Source organism: Protopterus annectens, chromosome 6.part0, assembly GCF_019279795.1.
Source record: "Protopterus annectens isolate FY-2018-M chromosome 6.part0, PAN1.0, whole genome shotgun sequence".
NCBI lineage: Eukaryota > Metazoa > Chordata > Ceratodontiformes > Protopteridae > Protopterus > Protopterus annectens.
This window is the reverse complement of record NC_056737.1, coordinates 1,398,331,287-1,398,357,043: the sequence shown is the minus strand read 5'-3', so window position 1 is coordinate 1,398,357,043 and position 25,757 is coordinate 1,398,331,287. Positions and strand designations below refer to the sequence as shown.

At 37.7% G+C, this 25,757-nt stretch overlaps 1 protein-coding gene across 1 annotated transcript in view; it reads right to left on the bottom strand.

The window, feature by feature from the left end:
- ACMSD (aminocarboxymuconate semialdehyde decarboxylase) overlaps positions 1 to 25,757 on the bottom strand; it is a 576,894-nt gene that overhangs the window by 10,674 nt on the left and 540,463 nt on the right. Inside the window, exon 10 of the mRNA XM_044073661.1 lies at positions 17,852 to 17,950. Coding sequence (XP_043929596.1) covers positions 17,852 to 17,950 — 99 coding nt within the window. The remainder of the gene's footprint in view (positions 1 to 17,851; positions 17,951 to 25,757) is intronic.

The following is a 25,757-nucleotide window of genomic DNA, read 5'->3' as shown; positions in this document are numbered from 1 at the left end:
CCTTCCAAGTACTAACCAACTTTGTCCATATTGCCTAGATTTCGGAATATTGCACCTTTATAAACAAGATTTATGAGGTACCTACAATAATTAATTCAGACAAAGATAATTTGCTGTATTTCTGTTTTGCCTGAGGGGGAAATTACTTTGTTCAGTAGGCAGAATGATTATAACCTAGACTTTCTGGCCAGTGAAAAATATGATTTGGAAGTCAGGAACATGGATGATTATCCTTTCCATTAATTAATAGCCGAAAACATCACATGCTTGACTCACTTATGACCAGGATCTTAAGAAGCCTAGCCTTACATTCCCATGGTAGTTCTTTAGCCCTTATATTTTGTGAATGGATAATCTATAGCTGGTTAGAACAAGGATATACTAGGACATTTAGCTGTTATCCCTTTGCATAAATGACATGGATGCTAAGCCAAGGTTGAATTTATGGCTTCCCATCCAGTCACTCAAGTATTGTTTGAATAGAGTAAGTGTAGTACTTTGCTTTATGCAGAGTCTAAGACAGTTCCATAGGAGCAATATTCTCTGAGATACATATCTATCTCTCCAATATGTCCTGTTTACATTGCAAAAGAGATTGAAAATAAGTAAATAAAATGAATAGATTCCTTGATCAGGTGTTTATGTTACCATTGGACTTCAGAGTTTGTAATAGGTCTGTCAGGACTGGGTCTGTTGATGCTCTATACATGAGGCAGAGGTCACCTTCTAGCAGCCTGCATAATACCGAGAAAAGGAACAAAGCTCTGAGATAGTCTGCATAGCTTTTATTATTTAGGCCCTTGATTTTTTTTTTTTAGTGAAAAAATATTGGAGTCCTTCTAGTTGTGCCAAGTGTTTGGACAGGTACATATTGAAAGGGGCATGATATACAATGAGCAGTCTAATGAGAGGTGAGTACAGTGGAATGCTTACATCCCAGGGCCAGGATGCAATACCTTTAGATAAGAGCTCTGCGATGGAAAAGGACCTCCTCACAATAGTGGATATGTGGCACAATAGTGGATATGTGGCACAATAGTGGATATGTGGCGATCAAAGACAGTTCATTGTTGACATATGTTACCAGATCACTAGCAATAAAATCAGCTTTCAGGAGTGTTTTTTAATGTGATAGTTACAAGGGTGGTAATGCTTGCTGAAGAATACTAGTATACATTTCTTGGCACACGTCATTCTAGTCCATGATATTGACACCATCTATTTGTTTGGGAAAGGCAATCTTGGAGGATCTTGGTGTCCTCTGGGGAGTTTACGATGGCATCAAGTTTATAGTCATCTGCGAACTTAGTCAGTTGTAAACCCTTAACATTTGCTTTGACCTCTGAAAGTAAATGCGAAAGAGGAGTGGTTGGTCCAAGGACTGAACCTGGGAGTATACTGATTATGATAGGTCTTTTTGAAGATATAGAGCTGCCCACCCTAATTTCCTAGGTTCTATACATGAGGCAGTTTGACAGCAAATTAGTTTTATATTTAATTGGAAGAGTTTATTTAGGATTTCTGGATGTGGGTGGTATTGAATGCCTTTGTGAGGTCTAGATATCTCAGAAACCATCTCAAAAAAGTTGACCAGAAAAAATGGAATGGCTCTCCCCTTATCAAATCCAAACTGGCTTGGTTCAAGAGCTTGTAGGTTGCCTATATCCTCATTTATTAATTCCATAATGATCCTTTCGATATCCATACAGATAAGGCTGGTCAGACGTATGGGTTTATAATTATCTGGGCCAGTTTATGCCCCACCTTTATGCATAGGGATGACTGTTGTCATCCACGAGTCCAACAAGCCTTCTTTTAGGGTGACCAGTAGGGAGCCCAGTATGTTATTTGTCTCCATGGAAGTAGTGCTTTTGGCTTTTGATAGTGCTGTGAGGACTTGTTCTTGCAAAATTTGAGGGGGCGGTGTAGATGTGGGTATGTGATCCGGGAATATAGGAGGTGAGGGGTGTGAACTTTGAGCTAAATTTGTCCACTAGCACAGAGGCTATGTCCTCTGGATCCAAGTATTTTTTTCAGTTGTAAAAGTAACATAAACTCAAAGAAACACAAAAGCGGAAGGCCAGTACGAAGTAAATTCAACCGAAAAAGAATTTATTAAAACTGTAAAGCGTTTTTCGTTTAGTGCATAGGCTAAACTTCTTCAGACAGTTTCCATTCAAACATACTTCATTTAAGTAGTCACACCCTTAGTCACCTAATTAGCCCTTCTAAAAGGTGTATAACCCAAAAGTTTATATTCCCAAAAACAAAACAACAGTCAGAAATAAACAAATAAAATACAATGATCACATATAATATTTAAATCTGCATGTTACTATTTAAGTATAAGTATAAAAAAACTTCTCATTTCATTTACTTAAAAAGCAGGAATTAATTAATTCAATATTCATCCTGGTATAATTAATTGTAAGTAAAGGGAATATAGTGACAACACATAGAACCTATTCATATCTAATGTATACAATTAATTGTATGTTATTATTTCTATTTAATCATTTAACATTCATGATCATGATAATGTACTGTCCCTAACTATATTAAAAATAATCATCCTATACTGCAATCACTTCATTTAGACATGTCCAATAGTTATTGAATATCTAACTACCCATGTCATAGAATTCATATTAAAAATCATGTTAAAAATCTAAGAACAGATACTCTCGAGTCTTTCATCCCATCTATAGTTCATCATCACAGCATTAAGAATAAAATCATTATGTTCCAGAATTTTTAATAGACCATACTACCCCAGTGTATTTGAAGTTGGCATAATAATCCACAAGTCAAGTTAACCTAAACTAAATGAAGCAACCCATAAATGGGTTTCTGCTACTTAAATTCTTGAGTTTCAGTACAGGTGCTATTGAGCAGGCCTCATTCAATCCAGGCCAGTGGTGTGAATTTCACCTTAGTTGCCACAGCAATTCTAACTCTTCTAATAGTAATGAGTAGGGCCCCCCCCCGGGGGTCGGTCCTGATTGAGTCAATGACTCTAAATTTGAAACCATGTCCTGGGTGGTCCTTACAGTGTCTAGCAAGAGGACTGTCTTGTTTGCCTTTATTAATGTAATAAGTGTGCTCATACACCCTATCTTTAAGTCTACAGTCCGTCTTGCCAATGTAATATGCTGGGCAGCTGTGGCACTGTGCTAGGTAGACTATCAGTTTTGAGTTACAATTATATTTCTCCTTCGTACAATAATGTCTACCTCTTATTGTGAATTCAGTATCTGTATCTATATGTTTACATTGATTGCATGATTCACATTTGTATGTCCCTGGGAATTTTTTACCTCTAGTTTTATTATTCTCCAGCATTGATTTAAGATTCTGTCCTTTCCTATATGTTAGGACTGGGTGGTCACCTATTTTATCTAAAAGGTGCCTATCGCTAGTTAGGAGTTCCCAGTTTTTAAACAGGATGTTCCTGATAGCTTGAAAGTCAGTACTGAATGTGAAATACTAGCCAACTAGACAGAGATACTATTAATTACTTGGATGTTGAATTGTCAAAAGATTATATATACCAACAGTAGGGAGCATGCATTTTCAGGAAGAAATCATATTCTAACTGCTTTCTTCATTACACTAGCGCACACCCATACCACCAAAAGAAATCAGTGGTAAAAGGACAGCTGGTGCGAGCAGCTAGGATGACCACAGAACAGGAGAAATTTGAGGATGAATGCAGGATATTAAAAACAATGTTCATAAAAAGAGGCTACCCTAGGGAGTTACTGGATGAACTGATAGATGAAGTTGGCTCTAAATGTCAACAAGGCAGATTTAAACCTATATTGATGGACCATCGTAATGAAGGAGCTCTCACTACTACCAACTTGAATTTATAAGTTGGGGTAGAAGAAAGTGTTTTGTCATTGACAAAAGCTAAACCATCAGGAGCCCATTACAAATTAAGCTTCACTTTTATGTTCAATACTGAGTTTCAAGCTATCAGGAACATCCTGTTTAAAAACTGGGAACTTCTAACTAGCGATAGGGACCTTTTAGATGAAATAGGTGATCACCCGGTCCTAACATATAGGAAAGGACAGAATCTTAAATCAATGCTGGAGAATAATAAAACTAGAGGTAAAAAATTCCCAGGGACATACAAATGTGAAGCATGCAATCAATGTAAACATAGATATAGGTATTAAATTCACAATAAGAGGTAGACATTATTATACGAACGAGAAATATAATTGTAACTCAAAACTGATAATCTACCTAGCACAGTGCCACAGCTGCCCAGCATTTACATTGACAAGATGGACTGTAGACTTAGAGATAGGGTGTATGAGCACACTTATTACATTAATAAATGCAAACAGGACAGTCCTATTGCTAGACACTGTAAGGACCACCCAGGACATGGTTTCAAATTTAGAGTCATTGACTCAGTCAGGACCGACCCCCAGGGGGGGCCCTACTTATTACTATTAGAAGAGTTAGAATTGCTGTGGCAACTAAGGTTAAATTCTCACCACTGGCCTGGATTGAATGAGACCTGCTCAATAGCACCTGTACTGAAACTCAAGAACTTAAGTAGATGAAACCCACTTATGGGTTGCTTCATTTAGTTTAGGTTAACTTGACTTGTGGATTATTATGCCAACTTCAAATACACTGCGGTAGTATGGTCTATTAAACATTTTGAAACATAACAATTACATTTTAATGCTGTTATTATGAACTATAGATAGGATGAAGGACTCGAGGGTATCTGTTCTTAGATTTTTAAGATGATTTTTAATATGAATTCTATGACATGGGTAGTTAGATATTCAACAACTATTGGACATGTCTAAATGAAGCGATTGTAGTACAGGATGATTATTTTTAATATAGTTAGGGACAGTAAATTATCATGACCATGAATGTTAAATGATTAAATAGAAATAATAACATACAATTAATTTTATACATTAGATATGAATAGGTTCTATGTGCTGTCACTATATTCCCTTTACTTACAATTAATTATACCAGGATGAATAGTGAATTAATTAATTCCTGCGTTTTAAGTAAATGAAATAAGTTTTTTTTATACTTATACTTAAATAGTAACATGTAGATTTAAATATTATATGTAATCATTGTATTTTATTTGTTTATTTCTGACTGATGTTTTGTTTTTGGGAAGATAAACTTTTGGGTTATACACCTTTTAGAAGGGCTAATTAGATGCCTAAGGGTGTGACTACTTAAACGAAGCATGTTTGAATGGAAACTGAAGAAGTTTAGCCTATGCGCTAAATGAAAAGCGCTTTACAGTTTTAAGAAATTCTTTTTCGGTTGGATTTACTTGGTACTGGCCTTCCGCTTTTGTGTTTCTCCAAGTATTTTTTTATTAGTTTTATTTTTCTGGGCTGCTATATTTTAATTTGAAACAATGTGGCTCATAGATCTATATTTCATGGTGGGTGCTGCCTGTGTTATGTGTTTGTGAGGTTGCTGAGAGTACTTGCTTCTGAGGTTACAATCAGGGGACCTTTGTGGTCTAGATATGTCTGAGAGACAAAACATATATATTTAGGTCTATATATCTGGTCTGAGCTGTGTTAGTGTACAAATGAAGAGCAATGTGCCTTTTGGTACAAACCAGAACCTCTTCATGCAACTACTAGGGGAAGGGTTTTGCCTCATAGTTAAGGTATTGATTTGGGGAGAGAGAAAATATGGCTTAAACACTAATACTAGGAAGGTAGCAAATCAGCTTTAGATATGCAATGATGTACTGCTCCTTGACTCTGCAGTTTATACAGTTATAACTGGGAAGTTAAGTTAACTAAGGTTCCTAAGAGAGAATGCAAGGTTCTTAACTGAGAACTGGACGGGGAGAATTGGAGGTGGAGTTAACTTAAGGTTCTTAAGGGAGAACTGGAGGTTGAGTTAACAAAGGTTATTAAGAGAGAATTAGAGGTGGAGTTAACTAAGGTTCCTAAAAGACAGAGAGAGAGAGAGAGAGAGAGAGAATTGGAGGTGGAGTTAACTAAGGTTCCTAAGAGAAAATTGGATGTGGAGTTAACTAAGGTTATTAAGAGAGAATTAGAGGTGGAGTTAACTAAAGTTCCTAAAAGAGAGAGAGAGAGAGAGAGAGAGAGAGAGAGACAGAGACAGAGAGACAGAGAGAGAGAGAGAATTGGAGGTGGAGTTAACTAAGGTTCCTAAGAGAAAATTGGAGGTGGAGTTAACTAAGGTTATTAAGAGAGAATTAGAGGTGGAGTTAACTAAGGTTCCTAACAGAGAGAGAGAGAGAGAGAGAGAGAGAGAGAGAGAGAGAGAGAGAGAATTGGAGATGGAGTTAACTAAGGTTCCTAAGAGAAAATTGGAGGTAGAGTTAACTAAGGTTATTAAGAGAGAATTAGAGGTGGAGTTAACTAAGGTTCCTAAAAGAGAGAGAGAGAGATAGAGAAAGAGAGATTGAGACAGACAGACAGAGAGAGAGAGAGAGAGAGAGAGAGAGAATTGGAGGTGGAGTTAACTAAGGTTCCTAAGAGAAAATTGGAGGTGGAGTTAACTAAGGTTATTAAGAGAGAATTAGAGGTGGAGTTAACTAAGCTCCTATACGAGAACTGGAGGTGTAGTTAACTAAGGTTCCTAAGGAAAGAATTGGAAATCAAGTTAACTTAGGTCCCCATGGAAGAAATTGAAAATAAACGTGCCTGTGTCTGTTAATACAGCATTGTACAGTTTGTTTGTTTGTGTCTTTCGGCTTTTCCCGGTTAGGGGTCGCCACAGCGGAACTCCAGTCCGCTAATGATTGGTAGCGGATTTTTACGTACCGGGTTACCAGCCCTGACGCACAACCTTCAACGAAGGCACGCCCCATTCACGTATGCCTCCACACAGAAGACACTCTAGCTGAGAATCGAACGGGACAACGTCTTGCTATGAGGCGACAACGCTACCGCAGCACCACCACCATGGATTTTACTGCACAAAATTAGAAGGGAATTGCTTATATGGCTTTCTGAATGAATATGACTTGTATGTGAAAATGGAGCCATAATTCATTTGAGAGAATGTAGTCTTTGTTGATATAAGCTATTGATAGCAGTGTGTACTGTAAAGCCCCTGGAGTTTGGAAGGTACATAGAAGGCCAACTCAGGCTTATGAGTTAGTGTATGTAAAGCTGCAGAGAGCCATAGTGCAGAGCAGTGCTGTAGACCTAAAACGATCCCCTTTCCAGTAGTTTTCTCACTCCACAGTACTGAGTCCAATGCCCTCAGTGTCTTCCTCCCTTGTTATTTTATAAAGGCACTGGATGACCTATCAGTCCCATTCCATTCCATATCCAGATTATTTTTTTCTGATCTTCAACCATCTTTTTAACTAAAAATTCCTTGAGCTGAACTGTCATACTTGGAGGTCCATACTGTGTTAGTGATCACTACTTTAATGACACATAGAAAATAAAAAAAAAAAAACGTGAAATATATTCAGACTTCCATTAAATAATTTAGAAAGATTTTGCTTCAGGCAGTTTTGTATAGTACCAAAGGGACTCTCATCTCAATCAACAAGGTCAGGACACTAAACATATACAAATGTTATTCCTTTCAGGATATTCATTGTGTAATTGTTGATCTTCATCCTTAAAGTAACCTGTCAACAGTACGTATTTGTTATCTAACTCTTGTGTATATAATCTTTATTTTAAGTCTGCTTTTGTCATAGTATAGACTTACTGTGGATTCTTTATGATTTTACAGACACTCACACAAACACACATGCATGCAAACACACAGTCACACATGTGAACACACACAAATGCATGTATTTAGGTTCATTTGAAAAAAAATTGCTTATTGCATTTTCACATGAAGATCTAAAGCAATGTTGTGCCATGTAGAAATGCAAGCATTTGTGATTGACAGTGTAGAGTGGGATCACAAATATGTGATTCATTTCACATGTGACAACAAGATGGAGGCTGAGGTACCTTGGAACATTCCCCTTACAGAGAAGTACAGCTACCTAGGAGCGAGTATGTGTAAGTAGCAGGGTTAGGGGGAGGGTGGAAGCTGCACTGAAAAAGTGCTTTTTAAGACTCAGTGAATTTCAGTCCTCAATATTCTAGAGAATGAACGTACCTTTGTGATCATTCTTTCGAGTCTCAATATCTGCCGTGTTATACTTCTGTCATAGAGCCAAAATGTCAACATTTACGTTTAAAGCTAAAGTACTGGAAACAGTCAGTCATATAACTTGTGTTCATCCTTTACAAAGATGACCTGAGCCAGAATGGTGGCAGCATATAGATCTGTTTCATAGTGGGTGCTGCCTGTGGGTGCTGCCTGTGTTATGTGTTTGTGAGGTTGCTGAGATTACTTGTTTCTTAGGTGACATTCATCAATTGTCAACATTTACGTTTAAAGCTAAAGTACTGGAAATTGTACTGGCAATCATATGATTCTGGATCTTATATTCAAGACATGATGACTTCACACACTGAATGTGTGACTGCTTTATAGTTTTATGAAAGAAATGTCAGTATGTGAAGAAATGACTACATGTAATTTTAGGGTCAGAGTATTTAGTACTATCAGCATGAAGCAATGGCAGTAACAACATTTACTAGGCATTCATTATTTATTTCCCAGACTTTCAACGTGGTAAACATTTTTCATGCTTCATAAACTAATGTGCTAACATTTTAAAGTTAACATTCTGAAAAAAAATAATATTTTTGTACTGTATGATATGGGGTCCTTTCAACACAGTTTTGTAAATTTAAAGGCAATTTGCTTAAAGATCCAAGTTATAAAATATTTCCTCCACAAAATGTGGTGGAATTTAAATTCTCATGGAAATTTCACGGCCAAAATATGCAGAATGGAAAAAAATCTGCAGTCTGAAAAAGATAGTAACTGGGCATGTGCAGAATGAGTATGCCATTGTTCAGGCAAAATGACGAACATTATTTTGTCACAGAAGATATTTTTTATGTTTACGACATTCAGGTTTGGGTGACCTCTAATGTCATATCATCAGTGAATACGTATAGGACTGATCACCTGTCATTCCTTAAAGTGAATAATACCAGATATTATGGAACAGTGCATCCGCAGTGACCATTCTAAACTATCATGCAGGACTGTTTTTTGTGAGAAAGTGCCAAAGATGGTGACAGATTGAGTATGACGCTACTTTCTTGCACAGAGTATTGTCATTTCACAGAATAAGCCTAACAACAGGAAAATGTTGCCACAAAATCTCAACCTTTTAATGCAAGAAATATGGAGAAAGCCTAAAATAATGGGGAGACAAAGGCCCAAAAATAGGGACAAATTTTAAATATTGCTTTTATAAACTTAGAAAGTTGCAAAAATAAAACGTGTTGTGTTAGCATGCATTTTCTGAAGGATATGAAGTCTGAAACTGAAATGTGTGCCATTATTTAGTGACTTCAGTCCACAGTGATTTGACAGAAAACCACAAACTGAAGAGGAATAGATAAAAAATGTGAGGCCACAATCTGGAAATTCTGCAGAAATCTGGTCATTTGAGAGGTATGGTTACCAACTTAACAACACAGAAGGATGGAGCTCTGACTACATCTCAGACATGGGTTTGATTAGTGAGTCTGGCCTCTGCAGGAGCTATCCTGGAAGGAATGGGAGTGAGTGGCTTGTATACAAATAGTCATTGCCTGACCATGGATGAAACAGGATTTGCACATAAACAGGGCATATTATTCACATCAGGGAAGTCTGTGTAAATAAATTTTGCCAGGAATGGGTAATCCTGTATCAGCTATGGTCAGGTGGTTATTATTAGCATTACACTTCAGAGTTATATAAAAAAACATATTTTTTGCCTTTATTAAATAACGTCATTGTATAATGGGCTTCTCTGAGTCTATAGATGCATGGAGACATCATCTGCATGTACTGAGCGTACGAATACACTTTTATTGTATATGTTTATTCACATTGCAGACATGAACCTGCAGCTTATTGCTATTAGTGTGATATTAAATGGCCATAGATCACTCATTTTTTAAAATGGATAATGCAGATAATTTGCTGACAACTAGATTTTTTTTGAGGAGGGGAGGGGGTTGAACGTCATGAATTTGCCGCTGATATTTTAATGGCAGGAGGTTTCAACAAATTATGCTGTTTACTGACTGGATCTTTTTGCATTGATAACAGGAGTTTACCACCACCAAAAAGACTCTTTTGAGCTTGACTCCCATGAAAAAGGGCCACTCACCTAGTGGGACTAACCCAGTGAGCAAAGGACAGATAGATATATAGATAGATAGATAGATAGATAGATAGATAGATAGATAGATAGATGGATAGATAGATAGACAGATAGATAGATAGATAGATAGATAGATAGATAGATAGATAGATAGATAGATAGACGGATAGCTAGCTAGATAGCTAGAGCTATAAAGTAGCCCTGTTTCAGGGTTATTTTTAGAACTAGCAAATAATGCTATTCTTTGTATCCTGGGAGGGAGGTGACAATATCCTGATGTAAAAATAATATAATATAAAATAATATAATAATAAAATAATAAAATAAATAAAATAAAATAAAAAAAGGTCACCTGTAGGATAGATGGATGGATGATGGCTTGTACGTGGATTGTCAGAAGCAGGACTTGGTTTGTGTATTTAGTGTAGCAAGGTCAGTTGCATGGATGTATGTAGTCATGCTTTCACACACACATATTGCAGGTCCTCCTGAAACAGTGTCCTTTTCAGCTTGCTTGAGAGTGGGGAAATGCAGGGTATATTCAAAAATCATCAAATGAATGCAAAAGCTGGTGCTGCACTAAGTTAATATATAGTCCCCTGGCCTAGAAACAATGAGGTCTCAAGTCCTGGAGCCCCTGCAGGGCTGTCCAAAACTGGACTTTAAGTCTATAGTGCAAGGAGGGCTTTGATGGGTAAGGCAGAGTGTTACTGCGAAGTTACAAAAATCAGTGGGAGGCTGTAGTGTTAGACACTTCAGTGACCCCTTAGTGACTCAAAATAATGAAAACATAAAATGTGAAATCTACATAAATGTTCGACTTTTCTCTACAGTGCAAACAGGACCTTTTGTCTGTGAAGAAAGTTTTCCTTTTTACTGTATTCCAGTTGGAGGGGGGATGAGAAAACTCCATAGTGCAAAAATACTAGTGATTTTGAGACAAGACATCTAGAAGACTGAATGCCCCTTGTTAAACAGTGCCAGACACTATAGATCATTGGAATGTGGAACTCACACTTTCTCTCTGTAAATTTATAATCCAAAAAGTGGGGTGCAATTGCATGTTCTATGTTTTGCATTCCAGGGAGTTATTTTTTAAGGTATATATCTTAGATATTTCCAGAACACATTTATTGTCACTTGTGGTGAGGAAATCTATCAGATTAAAGAAAGAGGTAATTTGTGAAATGCTAGAAAGAGGCAGTCTTCAGACCCAAGTAATAAGTACCAACAAGTTAGGAAGACAACAACTATGGCAATTCCTGAGAAAAGACCTATGTGTGGGAGAAGTTTGGCAAGCAGAGAGAGAATGATTATTAGAATGATCTCTTAGAGGTTCTGGTACACCATTTCGTGACTCAGGAAGGGGAGGTGAGATATTGCCAAGCCTGTTCTCAGAAGCACTGTATTATTTTATTTTATGTTGAATTTATTAATAGGATAGAGCAATCATCCCATTAGACCTATTCCAGTATCAGCCCAGGGATAAAGACAATTGATACATGACATTATACAAAGAGTGAATGACAAAACACAATGTATGTGCGTATGTGTGTGTGTGTGTGTGTGTGTGTGTGTGTGTGTGTGTGTGTGTGTGTGTGTGTGTGTGTATGTATATATGCATATATATATATATATATATATATATATATATATATATATATATATATATATATATATATATATATATATATACAAGCATCTACTTTGCTTGGTCAAAAGCCCATATACTTGAACGTTATTTTTGCGAGATGAAAATAAAATAAACCGAAATCCCAAACTGTGCACTTTTTCCCAGGGCAAGTAAACACTTGCCCAATGTGGGGAAATATGTCCTTTTCCCCACTGTAGTGCGATGCTGGAGTTGGTGTATATAGTTGTGGGGAGTGTGGGAGGCATAGCCTCCACCTAGGTGGGTTTCAGATACTGTGGTGTGTCTTTGTGATGTTTAGGGCAAGTGTTCATTTGCCCTGCAAAAAATGTGCGGTTCAGGAATTTAGTTTTTGTTATTTTCATCTTGCGAAAATAACGTTCGAATATTTGGACTTTCGAGCATGCAAAGTAGATATATATATATATATATATATATATATATATATATATATATATATGGATTTTCATATATATATATATATATATATATATATATATATATATATTTACATTAAATACATTGAATATCAGATTTGCCCTGGGGATAAAAAAAAACGATAGAAACAGGGCATTATATACAGAGTGAGTGAAAAAAAAAACATAATATATGCATGCATTATATGCAGAGAGACTATCAGAGTTAGCATGTTGAAATAATCACAATCGAAAGTAGAGTCTGAGCAAATTATGTAGAAGGAAATAGGACAGGAAGGCATTAAGCTATATGACCATAGAGGGATGAGCAGAATGTTCTTTAACATTACATCTGAGTGACGCCTCCAGGTGCATATGCAGTTAACTCCTACTGATGCCTCTAGTCGTCAAATATTGTTTGTTCATATTGGCATCAGTAATTCCAACCATGCTATGTACAAGGTTTAAAAGATTTCATCTTAAAACTTACACAATGGCTAACTCAACTACATTAATATTTGATCTCTGTCTAGTGCAAATAAATAGATATTAACTGTTGTTTTTAGGATATTAATTTAGATACAATTTTCACATTTTTCTAAATAACTCAACAACCAAGCTACACAGACAGAACTCCTTAGCCTCATATGTAAGATCTCAGCTAGATGAATAAAATGCGGCTAACACTGTGTGTGTAACTTCAGTTATTGCTGAGATATTGTAACTTGTTTATAAAATATTACAAATGTAATAGTTACTGTGTTTACTGTGACATAAAATTCAGTTTAACACGAATCTAAAGAATACTACCACTATAAAAATAGTTCATGATGAAGAGTTGCCATTTATATTTCTTTCATAACCCCCATAGTTCCAGAGATACGAACATTTGTTTTAAATGTGAGGACATCATTTGATTCTGTCAGAAGGCTTAGGCACCGCCCATTAGAAGTTATAGTGCAAACTTCCTGAGCTCCATTGTTAGAAAGGGAAAGATTCTCACAGACAGGTACAATTTGGTAACAAGGACTGAGAATGTTTTTTTTTGTGCACTGAAGCCTAGTTAGTGGGGTTTGGAAGAGAGTTCCTGAGTGGTTAAGACATTTGCAGTTGTATGTTGGTGCATTTCTGATTAGTTTGGAGGCTGGGTGTGGAAGGTCTCATTCTTGATCAGTTTAAACAGCTGAGAGGGGAGTCAAACATCAGTAATTTGTGTCACAATAGACAGTTACCTTTTTCAATGTTATTGCAGTGGTGTTCAGTTCTTGGGGAGAGAGTGATGAATCTGTATATGGCATTTGAGGTGACTGAATGGTGGATATATTTCATTTAGAGGCTGCAGCTGGTAAGATACCTTTACCTATTCCTACATGGTATAGATAGAAAAGGGGAGATTCTGTTAGCCCAGAGTGTGTCTGTGTGTGTGTGTGTGTGTGTGTGTGTGTGTGTGTGTGTGTGTGTGTGTGTGTGCGTGTGTGTGTGTCTATGTGTAGTCCAGGTGGAGATGGAAGTTTAAGAAGGGGTTCAACCAAATCTACAGGTATTTGAAGGTAATAATGTTTTCAATAGTGTTATTTAGATGACTGAGAATTTGTAGAGGTCTGGAGTTAGAAATGAGTTCCTCCTTAGTATCAAAAAGCATTGTTTTTGTTTAAGAAGAGTTAAACAATATTTGTTTTCCACTGACCTGCTGAATAAAGGCATGTAAATCATCCAGAAGTTCACGTTCAAGAAATGAGAGAGAGAGACAGAGAGAGAGAGAGAGAGAGAGAGAGTGTGAGAGAGAGAATGGTTAGAACAGAGTAGGCCCATGTCACTTGCATAAAGCAGGAGAGGGAGATGAGGTAAGTCAAGGGGGAGTTTGTTAATGTAGATGAAAACGAAGAGTGGTGCCAGAATAGATCCTTCAGCAAGACCTTTCATCAGGGAGTTTGATGGAGAGGTTGAGGAGCTAATATTCAATGAAAAGTGGTTCTTAGAGAGGTAGTTTATGAACCACGGCAGAGTGTCATCACCAATTCCTGTTTCAGTGAGATGGTCTTAGAGAATTGTGTGATTAAGATCATAGGCTCTGGTGAGGTCAATAAAAGGCTCTGGTAATTAGGCCTTTGTTCTTCTAGGGACACAGTGATGTCAGTGAGTGTCCAAATAGTAGATCTTGACTGGAGACATTATCAAGAGATGGAAGGGAAACTTTGAGAAACTTTAAACTTGGAAATTATACCTTCCTCTGAGGGGGCAGTGTCAAAAGCAGATGGGGGCATTAGAAGCATTTTTGTAATCCAGTTATTAAATATTTCCATTCTGGCAAGACTGCAGGAGTGGATGAGGTCCAATGGGAAATGTTGAGGAGAGTGGACTTTTCTGGTTAACATAGTTTTTTTTTTGTGATGTGTGGAAAGCTGGGTCTGTAATTCAATGTTGGCAAACTGAGGTAATGTCCTCAATTTGAATAAAAAAGGGGGACAGGAGGGCATGTTCCAGTTACAGAAAGATCTCACTTTTCAGCTTTCCTGGGAAGGCATTTGCTAGCATGCTGGAAAGTAGACTATGTGATAGTCAAACCTCTGATTCAGAAGGAGTAATGCAACTTCTGTCCTGCCCAAGGAAGAGTTGATAATCTATTTCTTTGTCCTTGCAGGGGTCTGTGTAGGGGGTCAAGGGAGCTTTTCAGTACTGGTGCTTATGTTATGTGTACCAAGAGAAGGTATATTGCCGTGTACCCTTGAATATCTTGTGGTAGGTACTACAACAGTACTGGATCTTTAGGCTGCTACTGTATGCCACTCAGCCCTTGTATCTTAGGAGTAGAAACTCTATCTGCATTTTTGACATTAAGCCAAAGCCATTCAAGCTATGATTAGAACTTCACCAAGGGTGTGTCTTGTATCCCTTTATGTTTGTGATTTTTTTATGGGCAAGATTGGCTCCATAGTGCCAAGGGATAGAGCTCTGACTGTGACCCAGGTGACCGGGGTTTGAATAGTGCCCCAACACAGGAAGAGCCAGGCAACGAGGGGAGAAGTGAAGGGGCATAGCCTGTTCACTTCTCCTGGGTGTGGGTAGATGGGAGGGGGTTTTCACACACTCGGATGCACACTGCATGGTGCAATTTCCCTAGTGGAGAATGGGAAAATTACCACTTGTACAATACAGCATGGGCAGGACGGCTTGGAGTGGAATGCCCTTTGCTGATGTGAGGGGAAGTCTCTTCAGACAGTTCATTGCATGCCCTTCTCTGACATCTCACTAGATGCACATGGTGAGAGCTGTCAACCATTATCCACTGATAGGGAATGAATTAGTCAATTTATTATACAGGGGTCTGATAATCAAAAGGCATTGTTGGCAATGAGTTCAAAAAGAAAAAAAATGCAAGCAAGGTCTGGAAAGTATGAATTTTGAGGATGTGAGTGATGCTATCCTTTTAGCCTCAAGTGAATGCCATCTCGAGTGTGGACTGGAATGTTTCCTTGATGAGTGTGAAACACTTCAGCTCAAGATGTGAACTTCCAAATATGATGTCATACTCCTCTCCTACAAAAGAACAGATTGCTCCCTACAGATGAGAAGGGTTGCCTACTTCATACGAAGCAGCTAAAGTATTTTGGGATGTTATTCAGGAGTGAGGATAGAGAAGACAGTGGAGATCCAAAAACTGAACCTTACATGGATGCAAAGCTCAGAATTTTTTCAAGAAATTGCTAGTTGTGCCTCAGTTTTTCTTGTTCAGCTTTTTTTTTTCTAAACTGGATCAGATAAATTGATTGCACTGCTAAGCTCTCCAAAAAACAAGCTATCTGTATGTATATTCAGAGTTTCCAGGTGTAATAACTTGCAACATAGTCTTACATCCATATGTGCTGTATTCATTTTCATTCAGTTATTTATCATCAGATTTTCCTCTAAGTATATAGACTGATCTGATTACGGCCCAGCTGACCCAGGTTCGATTAGTGGCATAGGTGACTGATGGAGTGGCAGGAAGGGGTGCTCATTGATATGTTTCATAAGGGGAGGCATGATCCAAAGAGAGGAGTTGCCCTCAGTCATAATCAATGAGGGTGGACAGCAGGGAAGTGGAATGGGTAGGTCATAAACAAAAATCCTTCTGGATAGAAGCACAAATAAGCTGAGTCTCCAGGATACCCTTAGAATCCATGACTGACCCAGCAGATATGGATTTAGTCCAGGGGTTGGAGAGTAGATGGTAGACCAGATATAAACAGTGGGTACTGGGGAACCTGGCCAGTAACAATGAGGTCTGGGGGGAACCAAAAGAAAAGTATATAGACTGAAATAATACAATTTATTATAATGCCAATTAATTTGGTTTAATACAAAATAGCCTCATGTGAACTATATAATTTGTTATGCTTTGTCATTTTTATCCATTGTCAAAGTTTTTTTCTGACTTGTTCTGATACTAGTCTCCTATTATCCCTTTTTGTACAATTAGGTTGTTTTTATATGGGTGTGAGTGCAGTGTCTCTTTTCCCCAGACAGTGTATTTTTTGGAATACTCTTATTGTTTTTCAAAGGGGGAGTGCAATTTCTGCTTGTTGAGTTAGAATATCTAAAATAGGAATGCCTTTGCTCCTCTTAATCCAGTTCATATATAGGATAGCCATGCAGCATTATGTTTGTCTCATGTACGTTGAGCTTTAGTGACATTCTCCACCCTGACTATATGTAATGTAAATGCGGAATAGTTTTCATCAATTCTTCTTCTGCAGTCAGCCATACATACAACTGGGTTTCGCTAAATCAAGCTCCAGTCAGGTAAGCCATATCAGATTTTTTAAAGGGAATTCTGAGAAGAGGGGTATAGCCATGAGATTTGGAACTATACACCACAGTACAATGGCTAGAATACAAAAGCGTACCTCTCATCCTCTTAGAGCAAGAAATCTGGACAAAGCAATAAGAAAAATTGGGACAAAGGCTCAAAAGTAGTGACAATGTTTAAATATTGCTCTTACAAACTTAGAAAGTTGATAGAATAACAGGTTTTGCATTAGCATGAATTTTCTGGTGTATGAAGTCTGAAACTCAAATGTCTGTCATTATTTTCTAACTTCATTCTTTAATAATTTCTCACTAATTTGCCAGAAAAACAGAATTTTATGAAAAACGGACCAAAAATATGAATAACAAATATGGACATTCTGCAAAAATCTGTACAGTTGAGAGATATGTACAAAAGCCCCCTTCCAAGATGAATCCCACCCCTCATTCTCTCTGCTAACCAATGTACTTTTCTTACTTGAAAATTAAAATATTAATTTGCATTCATTCACAAGTTCTGAATACCCTGTACAACTCAAAGTATTACCAGTCTCGTGTTAGTTTGCTAAAACAGAGGAAAAAGCAAAGTATTTAAAACAAATACTAGCAATGTGTACCTGTGGTAATACTTACATAAAGCATGCACACTTTAGTAATCCATATAAAATATCTAACAACATTAAAGTGAAATTCCATTATTTAGCATTAAAAATGATGACTGCTGCAAAACAAGAAGAAAGGCTATCACCGTACCTGTAACTTTTCATCAAATTCCTCCATGGATTCAATCAACTGTCCTGGTTCAAGCTCTCCTAATGGAAAAGGGTAGTCTGTTCCAAGAAGCACTTTATCCTGCACAGGAAAGAGTAACAGTGATGGAATACAGTTAAATATATGGAACTATAAAATGTTTCAAAACATTTTAGAGCATTCTTGGAAAGTGTACCAGATTGTTATTAACAGAACATACCTGTATACATATGCATACATCATGGATTAAGGTACAAACGTGAAAGAGGCCTATATTAGGAAAGCCTTTGCAATTGCTCAGCAGAATACAGCGGTCTGACGAAAGCAGCTGCTCTTAACCAGGTGGAATGGAATACCAGTGGAAAACCCATGTTCTTGACTAATTCTGCAGCACTTTAATTATATATGAAAGGATAGGCAGCCCACTGGTAGGGACAACATGCAGAACCACAGGATTAAAGTCAACTGTGATCAAAAACTGAACATTTTTTTACCTTATCTTGATGTTCTACTCAGTACTAAAGCCTCTTCAGTACTGTACATAGCTATTATTATTATTTCTTAATTGTTCTGTCTCAAAATGACCCAAAAAAGACCACCAAAATGAAGTAATATTATTTTTGCTAACATTTATCTTTCCAGCAGTGCATGCTTTATTCCTGAAGATGACATTTTTTGAATTTTCTCTCCTTCATATCTTCCCACTATTTAGAGTACTCTGCAAAAAATATGTTTGAATTCATAAAACTTTGCCGCATTGCACAAAGTGATTTTGCAAGATGAGTGGCCACACTCAGGATTCAGAAAATCCAGCAATATAATGTGGTCAACTGAAATAACATGGCTGGCTATGTAATGATCACATAATGAAGAGTCATATATAATAATCAGGCAAAAAGATACAGTGCGCACATTTTAGTTTTGTATGCGAACAGATGCTCATGTTCAGGCTGTGTAAGGCATTGAATAATGTCAGAAGTTCCTGCAGGTATTGTAAATGTGTGTCTGCAAGAGACTTTCATAGCAGCTGCTGCAGCTGATCTTGTGTGATATCACCCACAGAGGTGCTGGATCTTCCAAACACACTTTACGCATAACATTTCATGCCCTTCATGACACCAACATAATAGACCGGTACCATGTGTACATGGACATCATGGAAAAAATGGTGGACAGTTATCAGCCTCATCTGCCATCCCATGGGAGTTGTGGAGTACCCAGCTGTGTATATACAAAGGTATGTGTGGTTTTATGTATATTAGTTACAGGGATTTTTCAGCAACCCATGGGGACATAGTGAGGGTACCTCAAGCAACTGCCCTGACAATACTCTACCAGTTCCTCAATGCCATACTTCAGCATCTGGTGGATCTTATGTGGTTTCAATGTATCCTGGGGAGAGAACAAACATCATGCAGGAGCCCTATGCTATAGCTAGATTACTCAAGATAATGGGGGCCATAGACTGTACCCATATTGAAATAAAAGTCTCACCTGTTGAGTAGGGAAGGAGAAACATGAACTGAAAAGTGTATCCTACCAACCACTGTCAGATGATCTGCAATGCACAGAGTATCATCTACAGTGTGTATGCAGGCCACCCAGGCAGTTTCAATGACTCCCACATATAACACACATGTGACCTCTATCAATGATTTGCAAGGGGTAACTTCCCTTAGGGGTACCTTGTGGGTAATGCAAGATATGCCCTGAAACCCTGGCTCATAACACCAATTAGAAATCCTCATAACCAAACTGAACACAATTAAAACCATGCCCTGTCACAACCAGAAGCATCACCAAATGTGTTTTTGGGCTGCTTAAGTCATGCTTCCTCTGACTGGATACATTTGGTGGGTACCTGCAGTATGACCCTATACTTGTGCAAAAAATACTTACTGTGTGTGCTATGTCACACAATAATATAGTTAGGAAGCAGATATAGCAGGGTGTTGTCTTGCATGGACCACAGATTAGCTAAACCTCTCTGCCCATACCAATCTGAAATAAAGTGCAGCCAATGGCTTTATTTGAACTCCTTCGAAGGCTCAGTGTACTCATACAATTATTCTTACTGTGTAAATGCACTTGTTGGGGGTTTCAAATCTCCTGGGGGTGATGTGTTGTTTTACAACTGTTCAGTTTGTAGTCTACATATGTACTACATTTCCCTGATATGTGTGTTTTAGAACCCCTTTTACACTGACTGCTGCAGTGGGTCACCTTGCCAGTATACTGTTATGAGCAAATTTAATGGGAAAGTCATGGATTCAATTCCCTGAGGCCTGCCTGTCTTTTTTTTTTGCCATCCACCTGCACAAATGTTACATTTTTCTGATATGTGTGTTTCATGACTCCTTTTATTCTGACTGCATCAATGCCTCACCTTGTCAGTACACTATGGATATACTGGCATGTGGACTGATTTAATGGATTCACTCCCCATAGGGTAACATATATTCCTTGTTTAATAACATTCACAATACAGTAAAGGTCAACTGTTGACACTCTGATGTTGTCAGGACTTGTGCAGGTTGGTACATCATTTTACTTTATTACATCCCACCTGTTTTGTCTAGGTTTCACATTCTTCTCTGTTCATGTATTGTCATATCTCCTTCTCCACTCTGCTGTTCTAACTATTGTTTTGTTCCTCTACTCCCATTGTACTTTATTCTGCCCATAAATGTGGATTACGTTGCTGTGGTATGACCGCTTTCCACTCTCAGCCATCAGTAGTACTCTCCCTTACATTGCACATCTCTCTCTCTCTCTCTCTCTCTATATATATATATATATATATATATATATATATATATATACATACACACACATTACATTGAACATTTTACACTTGTGCATATGTACTCACAATGACTACTAGGGGTCATTATGCACCATCTATGTTTACCTCAGCTGCTTGTACTTCAATGTGGCTGCAAGGGGATTTACCATGATCTAGCCATGGGTCTGCACTGCAATCACAATGAGAAGCTCCTCATTGCCCACACTGGCCTGGTTACATGCATATGTAATAAGCTTTGGGGCTCATCAGTCATGCAATATAAATAGTGTTAGTTCAGCTGCGATCACATTTCTGACATTCAGGAATCCCAGGTTTGTCTTGCTGATCTCTGATGCAAAATACTGCAACAAAATATTTGAATGTGACAATAATGATAACCCTAAAATTTGCAACATTCCAAACTACATAACAGTAATAATATTTTCTTTTTCTTTTTTTTTATTTTAGAGGTAGTGCCAATGGCACCCGTCTTCTCTAAATATACTACCTCCAATGTTGCACAGACTTGGGGAAAAGGGAATAGTTATCAAGAAAAAAGGCAAAATCACTTTCCCATTTTCTCTGATTCACGCTAACTTAGAGAAAAAATTAATAGTATTACCATCCTGTGCTAAAGCAAACTGTGATATTAATGAGATGTTGACAAAACATTTCACTAAAAGGTAACAAACTCTTTAAGCATTGTCATAACATAACCTGACAACTTTGTAATGCTCCCAGGTGTTATATCACCAGTTGTCATAGGCTAGCGTCATCTTTTTAAATTTGTATTAAACCAGCAGATAGACAAACACTGAGTGTATTTTCAGTATATCTCCCATCAGTTCTCGACCCATCCACCTTCTTAGTACTCCTGCACTCCCACCTTGTTTTTCATAAAGTCTTATACTATCTGTTGTATTCTAATATTAGGCCATAGGTGATTTGTCTGTCTTAATAGCCTGATTAAGTTAACAAAATGGTAATTCTGTTTTTACTTTTTTCAGGTTTTGGGTACAACATGGCCATTTGTACATATTTTCATCTAGATATTTTTATTTAACAGGGAAGTCCGACATGGAACAAGCCAATTTTCAGCAGAGGTCCAGGGAGAAATGCTCCAGATGCATATCTTTGTAATGTGGAAGGAAACCCACATGAACACAGGGAGGACATGGAGACTCTGCACAGAAGGCACCCTAGCTGAGAATCAAACCAGAGAACCTCTTGCTGTGAGGTAACAATGCAAGCTGCTGCACCACTGCATCATCCAGTGTAATATCATGAACATTTTCCATCCAGGTGTTATGTAGACACTGTTTTGGAGACTGAGAGATAGAGTAATGCATTGATGTTACGTAGGTGTGGTTTGTGTGATCCTAATGCAAGCCTGCCGTTCACCTAGGACCTAAAATACTTTCTGTCATTACTATTAGCTACAGTCACAGATATGTTTTGATGAAAATGTAGTACAAAAATAATAGTTTCACTTTCAAACTGTGATGCTATTTAGAACTGCTAGTACTTAATCAAATTATCACTAATGATACATATACAGCAGCGGCTCAGAATATGAAAACAATGATTTCCAGACCATATCTATTTTTCTCCTATCCCTACAATGAAAAATTAACTTTTGAATGGAAGTTAAAAATATCAGTCCTTTTTCAAGAGGTTGGAATCACAGAAAGCCTACATGAAGTATGAAGTCAAAGTAATTGCTAAACATATGAGTCTGTAATAGTATTTTTCACATATAGGCTATGGAGTTAATATAATCACTATTCCCTGTTAAAAGTATTGAATATGGTAGACATCATTAATAAATATTGAATAATGTGCATATTTTTACATCATAGCTGATGCATCATCATTATAACAACCCATCCCAACAATCTCTTTGGCATCTCTATTTAATAATTTACCTACTACTTTTAGTGATCATTACCCCAGCACTTTCTCCCTACAAAATCTACAAGTCCAATACCCCTAGACTAATATCTTTCAGACCTAAGCTTTCTTTAAAATCACTGTTCTACACTCAAAGTTTGCTACTATTGATTGACCCCTAACACTTTCCCTTTCTTAAGGTAACAATGCTGCCAGTAAACTAACAGGCTTACTACTGTCATTTCAGGACACCCACATCCTAGTGATCTCAGTGCTACTGAAAGACCCCAAAACTGAACGTCTCACCAAAAAGCTTACATCCCAATGAAACTTTGTGTTGAGGCCTGGGAAGTGTTGAAACAAGTCCCCACTCCCGACAACCTTGACTATTACAAAACTCTGAGGTACTTCACCAAATAGGTCGCACACAGACTCAAAACCAAACAAATACAAGCTACACAACCCTCCCTTCTTTACTCTTCTAAACATTTCTGGCAGTAAGTCAACAAACTAACAGGAAAATCCTCCCTGAATGAAGTACCAAGCTAGGATACATACCCTGCCAATCTGGTAATCTTATACTTTCTGACTTCCATAAAGAATTCTCAAACCTTCTCAAACCTTCCCACATCCTCAACTACCCTCACTGTAGCCACACAGTAAACATGTCACAATCCCCCTGATTTCATTCCATTTTATTACTTCTCAAAAATCACATCTAGGCAAGTTTTACTCCTATTTGAACAGATTCTTCTGGACTCAACACATGGACCTGACAAAAATCTGCCCTTGGTTCTTGTATCACTGCAGACATTTCATCACTAGCCCTTTTAAGCACATTTAAAATGTTTGCTTTACCATTAATATAATGTAAATTATTTGAAAATCCTATTCTGTTAGACCAATACCAAAAGAAAATAAGTCCTCTTCTTGCAGTCATGTCTGCCCCATCTCCATCCCACCTGCCCTTAGTAAAATTCTAGAAAAAAATCATATGCAGCCAACTTAAGACTTACCTATGAAAATACCAGCTACTCTCCATCAAACAGTATTGTGTTTGGCTGGTAGGAACACAATGACTGCTCTCTGGAGCCTGAATGATACCATCTTAACCAATATGGATAAAGGCACTCTTACTGGAGATCTGTTCATTGACTTAAACTGTTCCTTTGACAGGGCCAACCAATTCTACTTCTTCATCTGTAAAACATTAGAATCAGCCCTAATTCCACTGCATGATTTGAAGACTTTCTATCCAACCATTCATCATAGGTAAATATAGGACCCAGTCTTTCCAACAGTTCCCACATTCACTCTGGAGTCCTACAGGGCACCATTCCACGCATACTCTGTTCTCAGCCTGCAGCAATAAAGTGTTACTAGACTCTCCCCGTTTACCACCAATTCTTTATACAGATGATGTTGTTGTTGTTGTTGTTGTATCTTCCGGTTAGGGGTTACCACAGCGGAACTCCGGTCTGCTAATGATTGGCAGTAGATTTTTATGTGCCGAGTTGCCAGCCTTCAACCTTCAACGAAGGTACGCCCATTCACACATGTCTCCACACAGAAGATTCTCTAACTGAGAATCGAACAGGACAACGTCTTAATGTGAGGCAACAACGCTACCGTAGCACCACCACCAGATGATATGGCCATCAAAAGGTCTGATCCACTACATCATACAACTGAAAGTCAAATTCAAAGGGTCATTCTTTAGCTATAACATTGGATAAACTCCAATAAACTATTGCTCAGTGTCAAAAAAGGTCATGTTATTTGGTGCTCATAAAAGATTATCCAACTCCCCCAATCCTTTCATGTCTTTTACTGTGTTAATAACCCTATTGAAACTAGCACATACTTTAGAAATTTGGGGTCTGGCTAGACCAATCACTAAACTTCCATGAGCACACAGAAACACTGAGAGCCAAGATCAACTCTTTTGGGCCAACAAACTTTCTCACCTCCATCTTGGGCTGCTATAGGAAAATCATCCTCCTTGCTCATCTTGAGTGTCAAAAGCACTACCACTCTTCAGAACCTCTCCAATACAATATGCTGATCCATAGCTAATACTCCATGGAATGAACACCACTGCCTTATTCTTTCAGAGGCTACATTGCTCCCAGTAAGGCCAGGTCAGATCTACTGCTTTGTTCCATACTCTTCAAAATATTCAAACTGGATACCACCTGCCATCTGTCATCGAAATGTTTTACTGTCACTCAAGCCTCTAACCTAAACAAAACAAGCTAGTGCTGGTCCTCCATCAGGCTGCACTATATTGGAAATTGCTTTTCTGTACTGGCCACAAAACTATGTCCATCACTTCCTCCTGATTTAACTGGTCACATGAACTACTCCCTGTCCCAACAATACTCACTAAAACAGTTTGAATGCAACTGTCACTCTAATGGATTACCTACGCTGATATGCCCAGCTATGTAGTACCTTAACCTCCTATGTACCTAATCAACGTTTTTAAGTTACTCATCCTAAACTGTGATTCACCTTACCACACCATTCCTGGTCTAAACCAACTATGCATAATATACTTCCCTATTTTATCTTGTTGGCATCTATTATCCTTTCTAATCTAGCTATTACTGCCATATATCCACCACTTCTGCTTCTCCTCCTAATTTAATTCTATTCACCATTTTCTATTCCACTTATGTAACTATACATTTCTTTTGGTTTGCTACATCTTTTATACATATGTATTGTTTATCAGATTTTTCTATACTTATGTGTAAATGTAAACTAGTTTTATTTGTGTAATTTATCCAATTTGGCAACCGGGATAGAGCATTGATCCAAATGAAACTATTTGAGTTTCAGCCTGGACAAATATAAATGATTGTAGACGAGCAATTAACAAGTAGTATGAGTACAAACAAATTGTTGTGTGCAGATAGCAATGAATCATTAACAGTAATAATAATAATAAAGTGCACAGTGCAGAGGACAACAGGAAGGGGTGGTCTGAGGAGGAGGGAAGAATTAATAGTGAAAGGGTACAGCACAAAAATGTAAAAGACAGCAAAAGTAAGGTGAGGGCATAGAGAAATTAATTATATGCAATATAATGTGGAAGAGGTGTCACACATTAGTGTAGGGAAATAATGTCAGAAAAATAAACGCGCCTGACTGGTGAAGGGGGGAAAGGGGAATTAGTTGATGTGCCCAGAGTGAAAGCATTTACAAATTGACATGAACTTGAAATGATAT